General features: G+C 52.2%; 1 protein-coding gene across 1 annotated transcript; it reads left to right on the top strand.

Moving 5' to 3' along the window:
• The first annotated feature begins 1540 nt into the window (after positions 1 to 1540).
• zbtb7a (zinc finger and BTB domain containing 7a) lies at positions 1541 to 17092 on the top strand. The gene is given in 5 exon segments (XM_084692306.1): positions 1541 to 1621; positions 11343 to 11903; positions 12946 to 13434; positions 13437 to 13915; positions 16651 to 17092. Coding segments are annotated over 4 exon segments (1893 nt in total). The 5' UTR covers positions 1541 to 1621; positions 11343 to 11420.
• Positions 17093 to 22955: the final 5863 nt, after the last annotated feature.

The raw sequence follows: 22955 nt of genomic DNA, 5'->3' as shown, positions 1-22955 counted from the left end.
CACTTAATAACGTTGGAAGGATAATCCAGTAAAGTCCCTTCAGCTTTAAATTGTTGTGAGGGCAGTGGGGTATGTGGGGGCGGGGGGGGGGGGGGGGGGGTTGGGGCAGAGGAGTTGGGATTGGGAAGGAGTTGTCTAGGGTTAGGATTATATTGGACTGTAAGTCTACGTGCTCATAAACAGGAATGACATCATTTGGTCTGCGAGGAGAGAGACGCGTTAATTAAGAGTTTTTATGATCGTTACTAACTTGAGGAAAGTTGTATTTTTTTTTTACTGAAGTTGGAGTTACGCTAAATTAAGGACGCTTTGAGTTTCTATTGTCTTTTTTTGTAAATGTATCTCTGGATTGTCCCCTCTATACTATTATCTTTCTGTACAGTTAATAAAAAAATTAAGTACAATTTTTGTTTTTTTAATTTTATGTAACGCCGACCTGCAACCTCTAGGTGGTGTGTGTGTAACTGCCTCTTCCTGTCTTTGCACACACACACACACCAGCCAACCACAGGTCTATGCACTTCCTGTCTGGATGTCTGTTCACTTCCTGTGGCTGGCTGTCTTCCCCATCCAGGTCTAAAAATGATGACAAGTTTGAAATATGTATATATGCAGTCAGGCAGCTAGTTACCTGGGAGTCTCTCACCTCACTGAGGTCACAATGTTGTGGGCGTTGGCCAATTCGGTGTGTCGGCGAGTGGTTGGCCAATCGCGTTTGTCGATAGTGAGTGGCTGGCCAATCGCGTGAGTTGATGGCGAGTGGTTGGCCAATTCCTGCACGTTGATGGCGCATGGTTGGCAGCCCTCTTCCGGAGAGAGAGAGCCATGTGACACAACTTGAATGTGAGATAAAGCACTTCCTGTTGTCCCACCTGGGAAACAGGTGTGTTAAGAGAGGAGAAGAAGAGGGTGGAGGGGGCGATGCTGGCAGACCCTGCGTTTCGGAATGTGCCAAGACTTGTTTCTGGGGTGGGACGCAATGACCTCAGGCAGTGAGGGAAGGGTGGGTGCAACTCTACCAAGAAAGAGAGAGAGAGAAGAGAGAGAGGGTGGGGGGGGGGGGGAGGATGGTGACAGAGAAAAGGGTGAGCGGAGAAAGACAAGAGTTGCAGCTTAATCTGATCATGACCGTTTAATCTGAGTGTGTGATACTAAGCACAGATGAACGTTCATGCTCAGATTAGCAACCAGGAAGTGAAGCGCCCACTCACTCGCCATATCAGATACAAGTAAAAAAAAAATATATATATATATATACATATATATGTTAACATGTAGTCGAACTACAATAATAAAACAATAACAGTCAACATCTGATATCACACAGAAATATGTGCTTCCCTGTAATCCCCCAGAGACGACAGTCAGACAGGAGAGGGAGAGAGGGAATGCTGTTTCTTTAAGAGAGAGAGGGAGAGAGGGAGAGGGAGAGGGAGAGAGAGAGAGAGAAAGGGAGGGACCTCTTTGCCCTCCAGAAACCAGGAAGGGAATAGAGTTGATCTGCTGCTGCCTGGCTAGCGCATACGGGGCTCTGCGTTGTACGACAGCTCGAGAGAAAGAGGGAGAGAGGGAGAGGGGCAGCAGAGCTAACTCACAACAACCAGCGGCACGGACATCGCAGGTGAGTTAAAGCCCACCCCGCGGTGCTCTGCCCCTGGGCCCTGACCGCCCGCGGACCCAGCCTCTCTGGAGGAGAGGAGGAATGAGGGAGGGGGGCAGAGAGAGGAGAGCAGGGTGGGGGTGGGTGGGGAGGTGGGTGGGGGGGGGGGTCGGCAGGGGAGGAGGAGGAGGGGGTAGAAGTGGGTCTCTCGACAAGCTCCAGCTATGCTTCCTTTTTTTTTCTCTTCGCTGTCTCGCTAAAGTTGATTTAGTTTCTTTGATTCTGAACGTGCCTCTCTGAGCCCCCCCTCGGATAAAGTTCATTTGAGGTGTTTGAGACGTCAACTTTCTAGGCAGGTGGAAGCACTTAAGAGAAGGGGGGGGGGGGGGGTGGTGGTGTCTAGAGGGGGGGGGGGGACTCAGGGCGAGAGGAAGAACCAAAAATAATTCTTTAGGACAAGGTGTGATGGCACGCAACGGCGGCAACTTTTCGAGGTTGTGTCACCTCCTCTCAGACGTGCAGGGGGGACGGGAAGTAGCTGGGAAGCCTCCAGACCGATCTGTTGTGTTGGTCTGTCCTTCCAGACAGTTTGAAATTGGTCAGAACAGGAATGAGTCTTCATATATAGGTCAGGACAGTGGATGCGAGTGTTTAAATATGTGTGTGTGTACAGTACGTGTGTGTTTATAAGAGTGTGTTCACAGAGTTGTGGTGGTGTGTGTGTGTGTGTGACAGTGCCGCTTGTGTGTTCTTTTCTCCCCGAGCACAGCTCTGTTTGATAGCTCGTCTGTACTTTTAATACCTGGCATCCTGCTAGCAACACACTGTAGTGTGTAATTCTACGTTGGAGCAGGATGGAAGAGGTGGCCAGACAGAAGACACATGGGAACTGTAGTTCGCAGCAGGGGCTGAGAACCAGGTCAAATAGCATCTGAGGACTCCACTTCCCAGAGTGCATTGCCCTCGGCCATACAGGAAAAAGAACAGCCTCCAGCCAATCCCAGCAAGGAGGTGTGGTGAGTGAGCTGCTGTCAGGCCAATCAGGGTGGAAGAAGGGCTGCCGGAACGGTGGGCTGAAAATAGAGGAGGGGGGAGGAGGTGGCTGGCAGAGGGATCAGGCTAGGGCTTGCCTGAGAAACCAGGCTGCTACTGGAGTTCCAGGGCCGAGGCAGGGGCCTGAGGTAGATAGCTGTCCAGGCACAGAGACTCCAAAGCAGGCAGGCAGGGCAGCCTGACCGGGGTTCTGGAGAACTGCTGCTGGCCAGCTGGTAGGAGCTCTCTAACTATACCTACTCTCTCTTTCTCTGTCTATCTTTCTTTCCTTGCTAATGTTTATGCGATATACTGCTTTCTTTCTGGTATTTTTCTCCTGTCTTTCACTCTTTCTCCTTCCCCTCTCTCTCTCTTTCTGCTGTCTGTGGAGAGAAGAGAGGGGGAGTTGAGGAAATAAATACCAGGTTCTGCGTGTGTGTGTGTGTGTGTATGTGTGAGAGGGAGGGTGTGGGGTTGAGACGTGTGCAAGAGAGAGAGAGAGAGAGACAGAAAAAGAGATAGAGAGAGAGAGAAAGAGAGAGAGAGAGAGAGAGTTGGGGCTGGCTAGAGTTCAGAGTTCAGAGCAGGAGGATGAAATGCTTCTGTTTTGAATTTCACGATCAGCTCAGACACATTAGCCTCCTGTCATGTAGTCGTGGTTTGGACAAGGGTCTTTGTTTTGTCGTGGGGGATGTTGATAGTCCGCTGAACATGTTGATTTTGGAGATGTGTTATTGAGCCGGTGTTTGTAAATGTAGGACACAAGAGACAAGAAAAGAGAGGGAGAGAGCGAGAGAGGGAGTAGAGGGAGACTGAGAGAGAAGAGAGGGAGGGAGGGAAAGAGAACGAGGGAGAAGGAGAGAGAGAGAGAGAGAGAGAGAGAGAGAGAGAGAGAGAGAGAGAGAGAGAGAGAGAGAGAGAGAGAGAGAGAGAGAGAGAGAGAGAGAGAGAGAGAGAGAGAGAGAGAGAGAGGGGGGGGGGGGGGGTGAGGGGACTACAGCCTGGACCCAGTAGAAGCCCACCAGAACCATTATAAGATCAATACCAACTTTGTTACACAAAGCCTGTTTGACAGACAGATAAGACCAGCAGCACTTTTACTAGGAGATGTGTGTGTGTGTATGTGTGTGTGAGAGAGAGAGAGCGCATGTCAGCATGTGTGTACGTGTAGGCTTGTGTGTGTGTGTATGTGTGTGTGTGTGTGTGTGTGTGTGACAGGAGCAGGGATACATGTGGCCTCTAGTGTTGGAAAGTCTTCTTGAGTTGTACATTGTGATGACCAAGCCGCTATAACAAAACCAGGAGAAGCTTTTGAAACTTTGGACAGTTCTCTATTACTTTCAGTTCTTCTTCTCTCCTTCACAGCTCTCTGGTCCTCTCTGTCCTTCCTGGTCCTCCCTCTCTCTGTCTCTATCTCTCCTCTCCCTTCCTCTCTTTTTTCTCTCCTCTCATCTCTCCTCCCCTCTCTCCACTCTCTCCTCTCCTCTCCTCCACTCTCCTCTCCACTCTTCTCCTCTCCTCCACTTTCCTCTCCACTCCTCTCTTCTCCTCCCCTCTCTCCTCTATCCTCTCTTCTCCTCTTCCTGTCCTCTCCTCCCTAACACCTGAGGGAGGAGCTGTGTTCTGTCCACACTGCTTTACTCTCTGATTTGTTCGAACACATCAGCCATCAACGCACGCACACGCACGCACACGCACACAGGCATATTTCTGGCAACCCATACTCGTCCAACTTGTTCCCAGTAGTGCGGGCACAGGGAGGGCTCTTTATTGGAAAGTGAAGACGCCCCAACTTGAGGAAAGGGCTTGGTAGGACGCACAGAGATAGGCAGCAGGCTGAACAAGATTTTTCCCCGTGAAATATAGTTACAAAACGATCGTCGCACCCTACCCTCACCACTTCCTGTTGGTACAGAAAAGCAGGTCTCGTTCACCTCAATAGTTCAAACTGTCAATCGATGTGGGCGACTTCAAAACAAATACACTCCATGTAGCACCACGTATTCGCTCGCAGTGTTTTCGGAGCTAGCACTCAGCGCTAGCCGGTGGCAGTAAGGGGTTAAATAAGGACTCAGGGCGGCTGGTCTGGAGGATGCAGGAGAATTGCAGGGGACTTTCGGTGGCTGGGGCCCAGCCCCAGACACCACCCATCAATTTGGTGGTGAGAGGCAAAGAAGTCAGATATTCCTGTGTTCCTCTCTGGGCTCCAGTCCGAGCTAGCAGGCCCAGAGGAGACGGGGAGACAGGTTGGGGTATGTTTTCCTTGCCATGCTACACTTTTCCTGGATTCCTTTCTCTTTCTTTTCTTACAGTCGAGGGTGTTGCTTTATAGATTGTTCCGGAACCAGAGGGCTTTGTCCCGTACGGAATAAAGTGAGCGCATTCCTTCACAGATAGGACCGTTTCTCTCTCTCCCTCTCTTTCTTTCGCTGTATCTCTCCATCTTACTTTCTCTCTCTCGATGTCTCTCTCTCTCTCCCTCTCCCCCCCCACCCTCTCTCTCTCCCTCTCCCACCCAGCCACTCTCTCTGTCTCTCCCCCTGAGTGTGTCTGTGGACTTGTTGTGCAGTAGTGAGTGGAGCTGAGGCTGTTTTGTGTTGGGTGTTGATGCAGAGGCTCTGACCTGATCAGATTATCCCGTCACAGAGTAGCTATGCTGGGTCACACCAGCTGTGGCTCTCCCATCCTCACCCCCTTCTCACCCCTCCTCTACCCCGCTCACCTCCCCTCACCCCCTCGACCCGCTCCCTTCCACACAAAATGTAGTATGTTTTGGAATGTTCCAGTGTGTTCTGTTTGGGAATGGTTGGAGGGTTCTTCCAGATCCTCAGTAGACTGAAGGGGGAAGTAGGTGAGTGGTGGTCACAGACAATCCAGCACAGCATGCGTGTGTGTGTGTGTGTGTGAGCGCGCAGAAACAGAACAAGACGAGGAGGGGAAGAGGAAGAGAGAGCGACGGTGAGAGGGTGAGAGAGAGGAAGAGAGAGTGGAGACATAGCGAGGCCTGGTGTCTGACGGAAAGAGCAATGGGGCTGGAGAGAGAAAGAGAAAGAGGTGGAGAGAGGACGAGGCCGACAGAGCGACGTGGAGAGAGAGGGAGAGAGAGAGAGAGAGAGAGAGAGAGAGAGAGAGAGAGAGAGAGAGAGAGAGAGACAGAGAGAAAGAGAGAGAGAGAGAGAGGTAGAGAGAGAGAGAGAGGTAGAGAGAGAGGTAGAGAGAGAGGTAGAGAGAGAGGTAGAGAGAGAGAGAGAGAGAGAGAGGGAGAGAGAGAGAGGTAGAGAGAGGGAGAGAGAGGGAGAGAGAGGGAGAGAGAGGGGGCTGGTCATCTGATAACAGAGGGGTTCTGTTACACGTCTGCCCCTGACACACAGGAAGTTGTCGCCTCCCGGAGAAGAGCACAGTCCTCAGCGCTGACTGGTTCTGCGCTGACTGGTTCTGCGCTGACTGGTTCTGCGCTGACTGGTTCTGCGCTGACTGGTTTCGCACGCTTTGCTGCTTGACGAGCTGGTTCTAGACAGGCTGTCTTCGCGAGAGGCTACTTACGTGACAAATTCACCCGATAGTCTTTTATTTTTTTACAGGCCGGTTCTGACAGGCTGTTTCTTCCAGGAGCTGGCAGAGGAGGAGACAGAGAGATATGGATATAGAGCAGTTCAACGCAGGACAGTGTCGCCGAGCTGTTTCTCCATCCCTCATCTATCTGAGGGGAAAGCAACCTGAAAGGAACTTAGACCTTTGAGACCAAAACCATAAACTTTTACGGTCAAAGATTGTACAGGGATATTTGATAGGGCTATAATTCTTTTTATAATGGTGAAGGACGCCCCTTCTTCTGGAATACTTCTGTAAGTTGTAGACGGTGGTAGTCTGAGCCACACCTCGTCTCCGCTGCGCCAGGGTACAGGGGAGTGAGCTCTGCTGGAGTCGGCGGTTCACTCAGGGTGGGAGGAAAGGTTACTTGGTGTGAGTTTGTTTAAGACTGCCTCGCCCACCTGGCATACCTAGCTGTGTGTGTGTGTTTGAGTAGAGTGCTATATGCAGTGTGTGTGTGTGTGTGTGTGTGTGTTTGCAGGTGTGCGTGTGTGTTCCTTCTAGGGTGTGTCTGCAGCAGCTCTCCACGACTCCTCATCTATCGCTCTCCACTCACTTCCTGCTTCCTGTTGGCTCAGCCAATCAGAACGCAGGCCAGCCATGGCACAAGTGACTCACACGTCAGGCCGTGGGCCCAAATCCCCCCTCCCCAACCCACTCTTCTTGGAAGCGCCCATGCCCCCCTCCCTCCAACCCTGCCAGTCCCTCATCCCCCCTCCCCTTTCCCCTCCCCCTGCCCCTCCCACTCCTCAACCCACTATTCTTGGAAGAGCAGCCACCTCCCTTCCTCCCCTTCATCCCCTCCCTCACCCTCCCTACCCTCCTCCCTTGCCCCTCGCCCCTCCTCTCCTTCACCTCCTCTCTCTCTCTCTCTCTCTCTCTCTCTGTCTCTCTCTCTCTCTCACTCTCTCTGCGTTGGTGATTATCCTGTAATACCCTCCTGTCTTGACCTTGACCTATCCGGCCTCTGCTAGGGTGATTCCCTCTGCCTCTCTATCAGCTGGGTTTCTCCACGGCGATCGCTAATCTCGCCAAGGGAAGAGCAAAGCATGGCGGGAATTAAGAACGGGGGGGGGGAGGGTTGCTGGGAAACTATGCTGCTTGATACTTTGACTGTTCGATTCTGAGTATCTGTTGCTCTTACTCTCTCTCTCACACACAAACACACACTCTGTCTTTTTCACACACACACACACACACACACACTCTCTCTCGCTCTCTCTCACTGTAGCAACAGAGCCGTATCCATCTACTAATCAGCAAGCTGTTCAGAAACATAGATAGCTTTAGATAGGGGCCCGTGACACACAAACACACATTCACACACACACATGTACCTGTGATACACGCGCACCTTCACACACGCACGCACACGCACGTCTGCCCTGACCTGTTTGTTACAGTTCTTGAAAAGCCTCGTTTGGCCAATGAGTCATCAGCGTGCGTCTCTCAGAGCCAGGCGAGGTCGGCCCAGGTGAGCTTGCTGGGAACGAGAGGAATGTGTCAGACAAAGAGCAGAGGTACTCTGACACCACTGTGTGTGTGTGTGTGTGTGTGTGTGTGTGTGTGTGTGTGTGTGTGTGAGATCGGAGATACAGGCCGCATTAAGGGCACCGCCCAGTTTTTTCCTAGAACGGTGGTTAGTGCATATGGGCAGGAGATGAAGATGGTATGGGTGGGGGTGTAGGTCACAGGGGGAGTAGTTGACGGTAGATCGAGAGATTACAGATTCAAATCCCCCCCCTTACGTCGCTTTGGATGAATTGGTCTTGAAGAGAGGGGCGGAGCACCTTCTTTATCACCAACCGTCTCTGGAGTTGGATATCTCTTACTGTACACCCCCTCCCAACATTTCGTCCATTTTTTATCCTTTTTTAGAGTCTTCCTAGGAGTTTTTCCCCTTGTCTTCTTTGAGGATCTTAGGTCGGTTTAGATGCAGTTTCATGGCCATCGAGGAAGCGTTCTGTGACTTTGCTTGTGAAAATAGCGACACAAACAAGATTTGAGGATGTTGAATAGACTGTAACGTGGAGGAGCTAGGAGCCAGCGTGACTATAACTCACTCTACTGCCTGGGGCAACTGTGAAAGAACAATTTCAACATAGGTTAACTGTGTAAACATAGTTATCATAACAACAATGATGCTAATAATGTTAACAGTTGTGTTTGGCGTCTTGCTGTACCCCTGCCTTGCAACAGGCGAACTATGGATCTCTGTATGATGGTACACTTTAGATGCTGTCGTTATTGTCACATCTAATCTTCTTCTGTGCCCAATTTGTCTGTTGTTTCCAGTTCGCATCTGTCTAATGAACAAACCGCAAAGGCTAAATGATAAAACTCATGCTGAAAACATGAATTTTAGCAATGATAATACTAGTATCATTATTGTTGTTACAATCATCCATTTAAGGGTTAAGGGTTGAAGATGAGAGTTAGGATCTGTGGGATAGGGGTTAGTGTCTGTAGGGGGGTGAGGGAGGAGGGTGAGGGGTGAGGGTGGGTAAGGGTTGAGGATCTGTGGGGGTGGGGGCGAGGGTAAGAGTGAGACTACCTGTTAAGATCCAGGTTTGACTTGCAAAGCAGCATGACGCCAACCTGTGTGTCTGTGTGTGTTCCCATCTCCTCGCATGCCTATCTGCTTGTTTACCTGCATACCTGCCTGCATGTGTAAAGGTGTGTGTGTGTCTCTTGCATTGTGTACGTGTGGATGTATTTGTCTTTTGAATGTATTTTTAGCCTCACCGCAAGAATGTTTGTGTGTGTGTGTGTGTCTCTTTGGATAAAAGTATTCACAAACTAAATGAGATATTTGAAAAAGTATCAAATGCGTTTGTGTGTGTGTGTGTGCGTGTGTGTGTGTGCGTGTGTTTGTGTGGAAGCGAGACGTAAGCCAGCGAGAGGGAGAAGCGTTGAGGGCTGTGGCCCCTGTCACCCACAGACATGAATAAGTGATAAGAAATGTTTCTACCATGAAGAGGTGTCAGGATCAGGTTAGTCCACCGGCCCACCGAGAGGGGGAGGAGGGGGCAGGACAGGGAGAGGAGGAGGAGGGAAGAGAAGCTATTTTGGGCTGTGTCGCTCTCCGACCTCAGGTCAGATCTGGAGAACCCAGTGTAGCATAGCCTAGCACAGCGGGTTAGGCTATGCTAGGCTTAACCTAGCCCAGCTCTGGACAACCTGTCCTGACATAGCCTAGCTTAGCACAGCAGGGCTAGCCTAGCCCAGCTCTGGACAACCTGTCCTGACATAGCCTAGCTTAGCACAGCAGGGCTAGCCAAGCCCAGCTATGGACAACCTGTCCTGACATAGCCTAGCTTAGCACAAAATAGCTTCTGGGTAACCCAGCAGGAGTAGAGAAAAGTGGTGGTGAGGAGAGAAGAACAGAGAGGAGGCGAGGAGAGAGGAGGTGAGGAGAGAGGAGGCGAGGAGAGAGGGGAGAAGAGATGATGAGAGGGGGGGGGGGGGGAGATCTATTTCCACCTGCGAAGGACATGACAGTTAGCCTTGTGGTCGCCCTCTATCTCTCTCGCTTTGGCCTTATCTCTCTCTCCCCTCTCTCCACCTCCCCTTCCCTCTGTCTCTCTCTCTCTCTCGTCCTCCCCTTCCCTCCTCTATCTCTCTTGGTCTTACCTGCATATTCAAATAACAGGGGTGCAATTCTATGTTCTCCATGGCTGTCTACTATATCTTTGTTCCACTAAACAATGGTGGATCTTGTCCTGACTGTGGTCAGTTGACTATCATCAGAGAGGCATAGCTGGAAAGGACAGAGATAAATAGAGGGAGGGAGAGAGGGAAATGTACAGAGAGATAAAGAGGGGTTATGGGGGGAGGAGAGGTGCAGAGAGAGACCTATAACTTGTATACTGTTTCAATTGCATGTTTGTGTTGCCAGAAGACAAACGTCTGTTTCTTTAACGTGATATCATGTTGGGATTGTCTTGCTATTTCACCAACACTGGGGGGGGGGGGGGGTCAGGCACCATGCTGGAACTGGATAGGTGTGGAGGGGATGAGGAGGTGTAGGAAGGAAAGGAGGAGAGGATAGTAGCAGAGGAGAGGTGAGGAGAGGAGAGGAGAAGAAAGGAAAGTAGCAGAGGGGAAGGGGACAGGATGGAAGGCAGGAGAGGGGAGGAGGCCAGGTTGAACAGGTCTAGTGTATGTACATGTGTGCTGGTCTGAAGGAATGTCATTTGAATGCGTTGCTCTTATAGAGAATAATCCCCCTGGCTCACCTCCTGCTGTGCGGGCTGGCAGATGGAGGGGGGGGGGGCTGGATTTGTGTGTGTGTGGGGGAGAGAGTGTGTATGTGTGTGTGTTGATGTGAACGTGTGTGTGCGTGGGATTGGCTGTGTATCTCTTTGTACTTGTATGTTTGATGGTGTCCATGTGTGTGTGTGTGTGTGTGTGTGTGCGTGTTTGTGTGCTGTGTGTATGCGTGTGTGTTCACTCTGGGCTGCGCCCCCTCCCCCCCAGGCACCAGTCGATCATGTTAATCCCTCCCCCCCCCCTCCACATACACACACCACACACACACCACACACACACCACACACACACCACACACACGTGAGAGAGGGGACAGCCTTTCCTGAAACTTGGCACACAGCGCTGGGTGGGGTAACCGGCTCAGACCGGATTGACAACCTCCCTTTTTAATACCCTTCCCTCGCTCTGTGGCCTGTGTGTGTGTGTGCGTGTGTGTGTGTGTGTGTACTCCCACTCCTCTTGTGGGATATTTCCTTATCTCTCCCCTCTGCTCCTCCTCCCCCTTCTCCTCTTATTTCGCTCCTCCCCTCTCCCTTGTCCTGCTTGTCCGGTCTAGGTAGCTACCTGTCTGTTTGTTTGTTCCAGCTTGCTACCTGTTTGTATCTACCTGTCTGTCTGTCTGTCTGTCTGTCTGTCCTGTTCTGGTTGTTAGTTACCTGTCTGTCTGCCGGTTAGGACAGACCCGTCCAGTCCAGTCAGCTCGAGGAAGCCTGGGAGGTCAGAGGTCAGAGGGGAAGCCAGGGTGACCATGGTGTTAGTGCTTATCCTATTGCCACCCTAACTTTTACCTCCAACCTACACTGAGACTCACTGTTCCTCTCTCCCCTCCCCTCCCCCCCCCCTCCCAGACGCACGAACGCACGGACGGCAGGACGGACCCACGATCGGCTGGTGTGATTGGAGGCTCAGCGGCAGGCTGGTGGAAGATGTCGTTGGGCGCTGGGGGGCGGAGCGGGCGCCGCCTCAGAGCCGCCGGCCAATCGGGCGGCGGCAGCGGCGGGGGCCGGGCGTGCGAGGCAGAGGAGGGGCCGGTGGGGATCCCCTTCCCTGAACACAGCGCCGACATCCTGGGCAGCCTCAACAAGCAGCGGCTCAGCGGCCTGCTCTGCGACGTCCTATTGGTCGCCCAGGAGCGCGAGTTCCCCGCCCACCGCTCCGTCCTGGCCTCGTGCTCCGCCTACTTCCACAAGCTCTTCACCTCCGCCGCCGCCGACCAGCAGAACGTCTACGCGCTGGACTTCCTGTGTGGCGAGGCACTGGCAGCCATCTTGGACTTTGCCTACACGGCCACCCTGACGGTCAGCCGGCGCAGTGTGGCGGATATCCTGAGCGCCGCCCGGCTCTTGGAGGTCCCGCCCGTACAGGAAGTGTGCACACACCTGCTGGATACCAAAGTGCTCTCCCCGCTGGTGAGCATGCTCAGTACTCTCTCCGCTTAGAACCAGGAAGCTTGCAGGGAGCCATTAAAAAACACTAACGACGTGTTCACTCTGTCAGTCTGTCTTTTCCTCAGTTTTTCCCTTTCCCTCGATCTCTCTCTCCCTCTCCGTCTTTCTCTCCCACCCTCGCCCTCTCTCTCTCTCTCTGTTTGTCTTTCACTCTCCCTCCATCCCACCTTCCATCCCTCTCCCTCTCTCACGGACCCCTCTCTTTTGCTCTGACAAACTCTGTTCATAGCCCGGGGTCACAATAACACTGACCTTTTCACACTGACTCATGCCAGCCAATAGTGTATGTGTGTGTGTGTGTGTGTGTGTGTGTGTGTGTGTGTGTGTGTGTGTGTGTGTGTGTGTGAGAGAGAGAGAGAGAGAGAGAGAGAGGGGGGAAGGCTAGTTGGTTCACATGCTGCATTCTACAGACCCAGCATATAACACCTCATCAACTCTCCCGTGACGTACAGGGGAATAAAATCCGATCTACAACATCGCTCACTGCAACAATTCTTGTTGACCCTTAATATACATTTATATACCATCGTACCTTGAAATGATATTATAAATCTTAATATACCATTATATACATTTATTTATCTTTATAATATTTACATACATGTATAACCTGTATATACTTTAATATTAATTAATGTACATTTCTAACCTTGACACACCGTTACTGTAAATATCTTTAAATACATTTATACAATTTATTTACCTTAAGCAATATTTTGTTCATTTCTTAAATACATATCTAACCTTTTTGTCATGTGCCGTCTCTTCTAAAAGCGTTCGGTAACTGAGAGGGCCCTAACAATAATATGGAATGGAATCTAATACGCTGATTAGGCTTATGTAGATCGTGCTAGTGATTGACAAAACCAATTCACACTCTGCGGTTAGTTTATAAAGTTTTTTTTTCTTCATGATTTTGCTCGAGTGACAAACTCAAAGCCACAGTGCACAATCGAGATCCAAAACTTTACGTCAAAACGTGTCGTTTTTTTTGTCTCTCCAGGCGGGAAGTGAGCGAGGAGAGGAGAAGGAGGACGAGGAGGAGGGGACGGGGGGAGCAGGAGGGGGGGAGCAGGGGAGGCGGCTGCGCGCGCGGGAGTATCTCGAGTACTTCCAGCGGGGGGCGACGTGGAGCAGCAGCTGCAGTACCCCAGAGCTCAGGGACATCCCCACACACCTGCACTGTAACCTGGGCAACGGTACCCACAGCAACGGGGGGGGCCCAGGGGGCCCCAACCAGCACTACTCCCCCCTGGCCCGGGCTCTGGCCCACGAGGAAGAGGAGGAGGAGGAGGAAGACGAGGAGGAGGAAGGGGAGACGGGGGAGACCAGAGACGTGCTGGCGTGGGCCCGGGGGAACGGAGGAGGGGCCGGGGCGGGGTTCTTCCCCCCGGCCCAGAACGGACACCACTTCTACCTCCCCACCGAGCCCAAGGCGGAGGAGGAGGAGGAGGAGGGGGAGGAGGGCGAGCAGGGGGCGGAGGGAGAGAGGGGGGCGAGAGGGAGAGGGGGTCGGCCAGCGCCCTCCTGCAGCAGATGATGGACTCCATCGAGAGGCAGAAGGAGCGCGTGGCGGCGGGGGAGGAGCCCAACGAGGGGGAGGACCCCGACGTGGAGTTTTACTTGAATTACTTTAACAGCGCTCAGAGCGAGGACCCCGCCTCCGCCGTCGCCATGGCGCAGGGCCTCCTGCCCCTGTGGGCCTCGCGGGGGGGCGGGGCGCAGGAGAGGGGGCCGGGGGGCGGCGGGAGAGGGGCGGGCGACAGGGTGGGAGGAGGAGGAGGAGGAGGAGGAGGAGAGAGAGGAGGAGGAGGGGGAGTAGGAGGAGAGAGGAAGATGCGTTCCAAGGCGTTCCAGAAGTGCCCCATCTGCTCCAAGGTGATCCAGGGGGCGGGGAAGCTACCACGCCACATCAGGACCCACACCGGCGAGAAGCCCTACGAGTGCGCCATCTGTAAAGTACGCTTCACCAGGTAAGCTCCCGCTGTCCACTCGCCCTGGTTACGAGGAGATCCCCCTGGTAAACAGACGGTTGTCCCGGTAACAAAGGGATCGCCCTGCTAAGGAGGTAATGGTCCCCCCCCCCCCCCACAACCACAAGGGCAACCATCCCATTGATCCCCTCCGGTAGCAAGTCGACCGCTTATGTCTGAACGAGATCTCAGTCCTCACTGACCTTCCCTTCTGCAGCCATCCACAAAAACACAAACACAACACCGGGGTCGCCAAGGGCAGCCTGATTAGCTTAGCATTACCTAACTCACTTAGCACAGCCTTAGCGTTAACCTGGTGTGACGGGCCCGCATATTAGCTAGGCTAGCGCACTGGATGCATGCTGTTGCAGAAACGAGGACCTAGCTTAGCATAGCACAAGCATCTGGTATGGTATTGAATGGATGCCGCCACCACAGCCCACCCCAAGGAACCAGTGTCTCCGACTCAGTGATTAGAGCTAGCTCGCCATGGTCATGGAGTTCAGGGGTTGTTTACAGGGATGGGGCCTGTGGTAAAGTCCTGGAATGTGGACTGAGGGTCCTATAAAAGAGGGTAGGGTTTGCCGTTATCAGGCTGGTTAGCTATAAAGGCCAGCTGGGAGGCAGATAGAGGGGGCCTTCAGAGCCACACGGGTGCCCTTTCTGTGCCAGTGCAATAATTTGAACTTGTGATCCCTGGTTATGTTGATTATTGCCCACAGCAAAACCAGTGCTCTCTATCTCTCTCTCTCTCTCTTTTTCTCTCTCTCTTTTTCTCTCTCTCTTTCTACCTCTCTCTCTCTCTCTCTCTCTCGCACACACACGCAGGCAACCATGCACACACACAGTCGCACACACCAGCACACACCAAACTGAACGGACACACTGAACGGACACACACTCACAAGCGCAAACAAACACATGCCCACACACATACACAGTCCCATGTAGTTTGTTGGCTAAACTAGGCTAGGCTAGGCTATGCTCTGTTGGGCTGGGCTGGGCTGGGCTGGGCTTTGCTATGCTATGTTAGGCTGGGCTAGGCTAGGCTAGGCTAAGCTAGGCTAGGCCAGGCCATGCTAGGGTAGGAATTTCATGGTGTTTGCTTGGATTGTTTTCCCCGTACCTAAGAATACAACCTTTTCCTTGAAACCTGCTTCTTAATGAATTAATCAGGGGACATGCATTGGAAATAGACGCTCACTGGAAATACCCAGGACCCTTTGCGTTGAGTCTAGTCTAAAATAACCGACAAGGTAGGTGGGAGAAGAGGAGGAGGGAGGAGCGAAGAGGAGATGGAGAGGGAAAAAATGTGAAGATGTAGGTGAGAAATGGAGAGGGGTGAAGAGAGGAGGAGGGGTGTAGGGGAGGGGAAACGAGTGGAGGAGGAGAGGAGAGGAGAGGGGGAGAGAGGGGGGTGGAAAGGAAAGGAAGAAAGAGGAGGGGAATAAGGAGGAAAGGGGAGAAGGGGAGAGGAGCAGGGGAGGAGAGGGGAGGGGTATTGTAATCTTAATCCTGTTTGATCAGGGTTAAGAGTGTGCCTCGCTCTGTAATTTTTAAATAATTCACCTCCGTCACTGTTACTTTATCCCAAGGCCCCTTGCTCTGTGTGTGTGTGTGTGTGTGTGTGTGTGTGCGTGTGTGAACACGCATGTGTGTGTACGTAGGACCAAGTGTGTGTGAGTGTGTATCTGTGTGTGTGTGTGTGTGCATGCTTTGTGCTTTTGTCTTGTTTGTTCGTTTGTAAGGACGTGATAATCCCTGTCCATGTACAATGTGTGTCGAGCAACAGAAGTCAGTGTTATCTGCTCCCAGGTCCAGTCAAGGTGGAGGCTGTAGGAGCGTTGAGTGGTTGACAGTTGGCACTGCCCGGATTCAAAGCTGCTTGCCACTCCCTTACTTGGCAGGAGAAGATTATTAGTACTTAGTACTCAGCTTATCCCACAGCACTGAGCACACCGAGCACTGTGGCTAATGTAGTCCTAAAGCTAGGATGCCCCAGATCACTGTGGGTAGTGTAGTCCCAATCCACGCTATGCAGCCCTAGAGCACTATGGGACGTGTAGTCCTGGTGAGAGCTCTGTCTATAGCCACAGGGCAGTGTGGATAATGTTGTCTCAGTCTCTGCAGAGCCTACAACCACAGGACATTGATCTGCGGTCTGTACTCTGCAGTGGAACAGGAGATAATAAAGATGTCTTCTTTATGACTTCTTCTCCTGGGGTGACCTATCCGATCAAATAATGAAGCAGTGTTAAAATAACAGGTGTAGTGCAGGCTGAAAGGTCCAGAACGGTAGTGTCGGATGAGCCAGAAGTGGAGGAGATTCTCAAGGTGTGAGTCAGTGCATTCAAACAGAGATATAAACAGATCTTATGTAGGTCGATACCCAAGATGTCCCTTCTACAGAAGATAGATGTTCTCAGCTCCAGCTGAAGCTCAGGGAGGAGCGGAAGGGGGGGGGGGGGCAGGGGGGTAGGGGGACGCGGGGGGGGGGGAGCAGGGGGGTAGGGGGGCGCAGGGGGGGGGGGAGCAGGGGTAGGGCACAACACAATGCAGCACGTCTGCTCTGTGGAACGTGTCTTATCTAACTAGCCTTATCTGCCCGCGTGTGTCTGTGGGCATGTGCGTGAGAGAGAGTGTGTGTGTGAGCGTCTACATGCGTTCATTGTCACGTGACTTGGGTTAAAGAAACTGTTTGTGTGTGTGTGTGTGTGTGTCTTTCCCCTCTCCAGACAGGACAAGCTGAAGGTCCACATGCGGAAGCACACCGGCGAGAAGCCCTACCTGTGCACGCAGTGCGGCGCAGCCTTCGCCCACAACTACGACCTGAAGAACCACATGCGCGTGCACACAGGCCTACGACCCTACCAGTGCTCCAGCTGTTTCAAGACTTTCGTCCGCTCCGACCACCTCCACCGGCACCTGAAGAAGGACGGATGCAACGGCATCCCATCCCGGAGGGGCCGCAAGCCGCGGGTGCGAGACCCCGGGGCCCTGGAGGCCCCCCTGGGCCCCGCGGGAGCCGGCCTGGGGCCCAGGGCTGGGGGGCGCGGGGGCCGGGGGCGGAGGCGTCTGGAGGTGGCCTCGGTTGCTGCGACGGTGGAGGGGGGGGCCAGGGGGACCCTGCCTCGCAGTCCCCCGCCTCAGGAGAGGCAAGGCCAGCCCGGGCCCTGAGGCAGCGTGGGGTGGGGGGGGGGGGGGGGGAGGGGTGGGGTGGGGGTTGGAGGGACCAGGAGGGAGGACACCGTCGTCGCAGACCTGCCGCCTTCATCGACCTGGGAGGAGATAGAAAAACTAAATCACGCAGACGCGAACGTTTTGGAGAAAAAAAAACAACACAAAACAAACACAAAAAAAAAACTACAACTAACTATTCCTCTATAAACCAAATCAGGGTGTCACAAAATCTAATCTCTTACGTTCCTTTTTCTTGTTTTGCTTTAGAAAACAGAGTAGACACACACTCACACACATACACACAGACATACGTTCAGTCCTTCGGTTTGTCAAAGAGCAAAGAAATGCTTCAGATCACCCATCCCTGAACTGCTTGGGGCCTGTCTGTCTACCTGCCTGTCTCTCTGCCTCTCTGTCTGTCTGTGTGATGGTCAGGAAACTCAGGAGAAGTAGAATGTCTCTGAGTAGAATCGTAGTCTCTCAGTAGAGTCTTTCAGTAGAGTCTCTCGGAGTCTCTCGGAGTAGAGTGAACAGTCTTAGTCTCTCAGAAGAGCCTTTCTGAGTAGCGTCTCTAAGCAGTACCTATGCAGTCCAGGACTAGATGTGGTGGATGTCAGACTAGATGTGATGGATGTCAGAGGCTCATCTTCTGTGCTATGTACCACGGTCGGACCAACCTTCAGGTCACCTCAGGATAGCAATCCTTCCTCACACTCAGAGACAGGAGAGAGAGAGAGAGATGGAGACAGAGATAGATTTATCAAACAAAAGAGAGATGACAAAAGGACAGAACTATGTCAAACTAAAGAGATATTTTTTAGAAGACAAAAAGATGGAGAGAGAGAGAGATGAAGAGTGAGATCCAAACCTCTACTCTTATTATTCTTTTACAGACCAGAAATGTACAGTTACCATAGAAACAATATCTCCTGACTAGGGCGATATTATGCAAGATACTTCTCAATTCTGATGCAACATAAATGTTCTGTGTCCTTCTAACGCTCCAGACAGAATCAGACAAAAGGGTTTGATCGAAGTGTTACTTACTCTATGAAATATATTTTAAGAAATCTATATGGTTCAACTTTTAATGTTTAATATTGAGTCGAATCCACTCGCAGGGGCGCTCTTCCATAGCAGGGCGGGGGAGGGGGGGTATGGGGGAGGGTTTGGGGGTCTGTGTTTATGAAGCACTACCATCCATCAGTGTATCCGTCTCCTCCTACCCCACTCCATCCTGCCACCGCAGAAATTCCAATTTATTTCCTTTTTATTTTGTCAGATTTTGTCTTAATTTGTATTTTTCTTGTTGTTTTCTTGTTTTTGGTTCCTTGTATGAGTTGACTGCTTTGGGTACTTGGCACTTTGCATTTGTAAACATGTATATAAACATTGGGGGGGGTGGGGAGGTAGGAAATGTCAGTCCCTTTACAATGCTGAGCTATGTATAATTCCTACCTGCTTGGTTTTCCTTCTTTGGTTTGACCAGGTCAAACTGACCACTCTGAGTGGACACAGAAACAATGGGGTAGAATGTTAGAGATGTTGAATAGAGGAACTTGTGCGTCAGAAAGATTGTTGATGTGTGGAAAGAACGCCCAGGGCGACACCGAGATCCGAGATCGAGCAGAGACTTTGTGCCGTTTCCACAGGAAGTGGCCGCTTCCACAGGAAGTAGTCCGTTTCCACAGGAAGTGGCCACTTCCATAGGAAGTAGTCCGTTTCCACAGGAAGTGGCTTGGTGCCAGACATATCGGGGTGCAGATTAACTCTTCACTGGTTAATATGCATACCGTCAGGGAGCCTGTCTTAATTTACTGAGAGGAGGAGAGAAGGAGAGGAGGAAAGGAGGAGAGGAGGAGGAGAGGAGGGAGGCGGGCCACACCCCTCATACACGTTTTGCGTACAGTTTAAACGAGGGATGGCCGACCAAGAGAGGCCTCTAGGCAGCCTAGAGGAGGCGTGTTTAGCTGTGCTTCTTCTAGTCTGTCTGCCGTTGGGTCCAGTGAGCACCATGCAACCTGCGTGATGAAGAGAGCAATAAAAAGCTGTCCACTTAGAAAGGCCAAATACCTACACAGCTGCTGTGAGGGGAGAGGGTAGGGAGAGAGAGGGAGGGGTGAGGAGGAGGGTAAGGTAGGGGGATGGAGGGTGGGAGGGAGGGAGGATGGGTGTGGTGAAGAGAGATGTAAGAGACTGTTCGCATTCCATAAAGACGAATCTGCGCCAGCGCCAAGTCCGTTTCCACGCAGACTGGAATCAAATGAGACTCCCTCTCGCTTCCTATCTCCCTCTCTCTCTCTCTCTCTCTCTCCCTGTCTCTCTCTCATTCTTCTGGGATCACTAGCAGGCTGCCAGGGTCTTTCGGGCAGCCTCAGCAGAGTTACTCAGGCAGGGAGTGGCTGTCGGCGACGGGCGAGTTCGTACATGCCCTCTCCCCTACCTGCTCTCTATCCGTACCCTCCCTCCCCTGAGGCTCCCTCCTCCTGGCTTCCCTCTCCTCTCCTCCTCTACCCACGCTCTCCCCCTTAGCCTCCAACTTCCCTCCTCCCTCCCCCTCCTAGACCCCCATAGCCTCCTCCCACCTCCCCCCCGCCTCCTCCCTCAAGCCTCCAGCCTCCTTCCCCCCGAGCCTCCTCCTTCCCAGAGAGAAGAAGCAGGCCTCCCCTTCCAGCAGGCCTCACACATGGTGTGATTACAGCCATTCCCCCACGTACATCTGGAACGCTGGAATCCTGAATGGGATGACTGCGCAGTCCATCAGACTGGGGCCAGAACAGCCTTCCTCCTCCCTCGCGTCCCTCCTCCCTCCCCCCCCCCCCAGCCTCCGTCCGGCCTCCTAACCCTCAGCCTCTTTCCCTCCAGCCTCCCCCCTAGCCCCCTCCCTCCTCCTAGCCTCCTCCCTCCTCCTAGCCTCCCTCTTCCTGTAAGCACAGAAGAGACCCTCGACCTCTCTGCTGGTTGGTGGGAGACAGAGAGAGAGAACTGGGGGTGGAGGAAGAGGAGAGAGATGGACTCCGAGGGAGGATTTGTGTGAAAGGGGAGAAAGTGAGGAGAGAGAGAAGTGGGAGGTATTTTTAAAGGGGTAGAGAGGGCTGGATGTTGGGCTCACCTGAAACTCCTCCACCTTCACTGCAGCTGTGTTTGTGAATCAGTACTTTTGCACCTTACGGGAGAAAAACAGGTCCTGAAAGCACTTTGATACTAAGCAGGGCACTTTGGTCAGAGAAACGGGTACTTTGGAACAGGGAGACACCACCGAGTCTGTGGACGGTGTCTCTTTTGGTTCAATGTTTGACGACAAGCTGCCAAAAATATCAAGAAATGTAAAATCGGATCTCTCAGACAGAAGCTCGATGGGTTTTGTGATCTTAAAAATTCTTAAAGAAAAAAACAGCCCCCATGTAACTGATTGCACTTGAAATTAGATTTGATCTCAAGTTCTGGATGTATTTATTAATGTCTTAATGCAAAGGTGGGGGGTGTGTGTTGAGCAGAGGGGCCAGGCGTGGAATGTGCGTGTGTGTGTGTGTGTGTGTGTGGCTGGAGGGTCTCAGGAAAAGCCTGGATAAACAAACTATCTAGTCCCATCTGTTCACCAGCCTCTCTCAGAGAATCTGATATTAACAAAGGAATACCACACACACATTTATATGCACACACATACACTTACACACACATACACACACCCACGTACACACAAATAACATGGTTATTCCATCTACCGTCCAATTCAGATATAAATACAATTCATATACAAAAATAATTCCGATGTTGAGATGATTCCCAACCTGTGGATATCCAGGCTGAGCCCATGTGAGACCCCCCCCACACCCCTCCCACACACCCCCACACCCCACCACAAGCTCCTCCTCCTCATCCCCGGGGGCCCTATACAGCCGAGCGTGTTGAATCTGACCAACATCCACTTGAGTTCACATTCCTTCTCTGTTTGTCATTACTGAACTGTGGAGGCAGAGGTGTGTACATAGACACAGCCCCCTCCTTACGTGTGTCCTTGTTTTCTTCAAGACAACAAATGTTGGCTCTGCAGCTTACAGTTTTTGTTTTGTTTTGTTTTTTTACTAACTTGAGGGTTCTGTGTGTGAGGGTTTTCGCGGGGTGGGGTGCTTTCTGAGGTGAGTCGTTGTGGGAGAGGGATAGCCTGATAGCCTGGTAGCACTGGAAGAGTGCTTTTCGCTGAGACAGCAAGAGTTTGCACTAAGTACATGTCCTTGTCCGAGGCCAGGGATGAGACCTCCGTAAAGCCTGGAGGTTTCCCTGTGCACAGGGGTGTATGTGTGTGAGTGTGTGTGTGTGTGAGTGTGTGAGTGTGTGGGTGTGTGTGTGCGTGCGTGTGTGTGTGTGTGTGAGAGTGTACACACACTCCACGACTTAACGTAGAGAGTCCATCCAGTACCCTCTCATACTTATTCGCGTACACCTTGTCTTTAGTTACCAAAGCAGGCATCAGACTTGTATAAAGAGTCATTGCACATTTGAGTTACCAATCTCACTAAATATACCACAGCATCCCCCCCAAAACACAGTCAAATACCCAGGGGCTCTTGGAAAGAGCTTGGATCAAATCCATATGTAAGTTGTGTAACAATAATACGATATTGAAAACAATCATAGAGACCCTATTTATTGATGCCACCTCTGGGAGGTAGCTTAGATAGACCCAACGTTTCTGAGCAGTTTTAACCTAGCCTAGCCTGGTCTAGTTTAGCTTGGTCTATCCTAGACTAGCCTCGCCTAGCTTAGCTTTAATTTCTCCTAGCTTAGTTTAGCCTGGCTAGCCTAGCCTAGCCTAGCCTAGGGTCAGATTCCCCCCAGGTCACTGATACTCTGCCAAGATGAGAGGGCGGTGTCCCTGTTTCCCGAATCTACGCGTGTCTTTTCCAATTGGCACCATTTTCCTTTCTTCCCTTTCTGAAGGTTTATTTTTTTCCAAGAAGTTAAATGTTGTCTCTGAAAACAACATAACAGCTTACGAGTAGCAATGATAACCAGGAAGCAGGAAGTGGCTGGGGTTTGTTGTCGTGCGTGTTGTAGTCGCTGGCACTCGCCTGACTTGGCTCGTACGCCGCCCAGAAGCACAGCAGGAGAGGCTGGCGAATGCAGTACAGAGCTACGCACAGCACAGCGCGAGCACAGCCAGCCCTGGGCTGGGCAGAGGCCCTTCAGAGGGGCTCCTGGCCGGGCCTCTCTCTCTCGGGGGTCTCTGTCCAGAAGGGCTTTGTTTGCACTTGGGGTCCCTCTCAGGCTATCAGGTACACTGGTTTGCACAAGTGGGGGGTTCAGGGCCGGGGAGGGGGGAGAAGGGGAATGGGGAGGAGGGATCAGGGATGCTAGGAGAGGGACCGGCGGACCTATCAGATGCTGTGCTGTGTTATGGTGCCAGTTGATTGGTCTGTCCTGCTGTGTTTCCGGGGGTCAGAGGTCAGGGGGTAACAAAGAGGGGAAGGTGGTTTGATAGCAGAACACACCTAAGCAGAGGAGGCCGAGAGAGATGAGGGGTTGGAGGAAGGCAGTGAGGGAGGAGGGGGGGAGTGAGTGGGTGGGTGGGTGGGTGGGTGGGGGGGGGGAACGCTCCATCCCCATGACGGAAACATTCCTAACTTCACATCACATGATTCCCACTTTAGGGTCTGGGTTTGGCGAGGAGGAGAGGAGAGACCTGGGTGTGACAGGAGAAACGTCCAGCCGTCTAACCGCTGCGTGGTTCTGTCTGTCCGCTCCTCCTCTGCTCCTCGTATGAGTCGGACGGACAGACCGACAGCCTGTCTCAAGCTTCTGCGATTGTAACAAAGCACTTTGCGAAAAGGCCATCTGGAAATATTGTGTGCTGTCAGTT

This window comes from Hypomesus nipponensis, chromosome 26, assembly GCF_054491055.1.
Source record: "Hypomesus nipponensis isolate SF chromosome 26, ASM5449105v1, whole genome shotgun sequence".
In the NCBI taxonomy this organism is placed as follows: Eukaryota; Metazoa; Chordata; class Actinopteri; order Osmeriformes; family Osmeridae; genus Hypomesus; species Hypomesus nipponensis.
The sequence above is the reverse complement of the archived record's forward strand: the minus strand, read 5'-3'. Positions and strand labels throughout refer to the sequence as shown.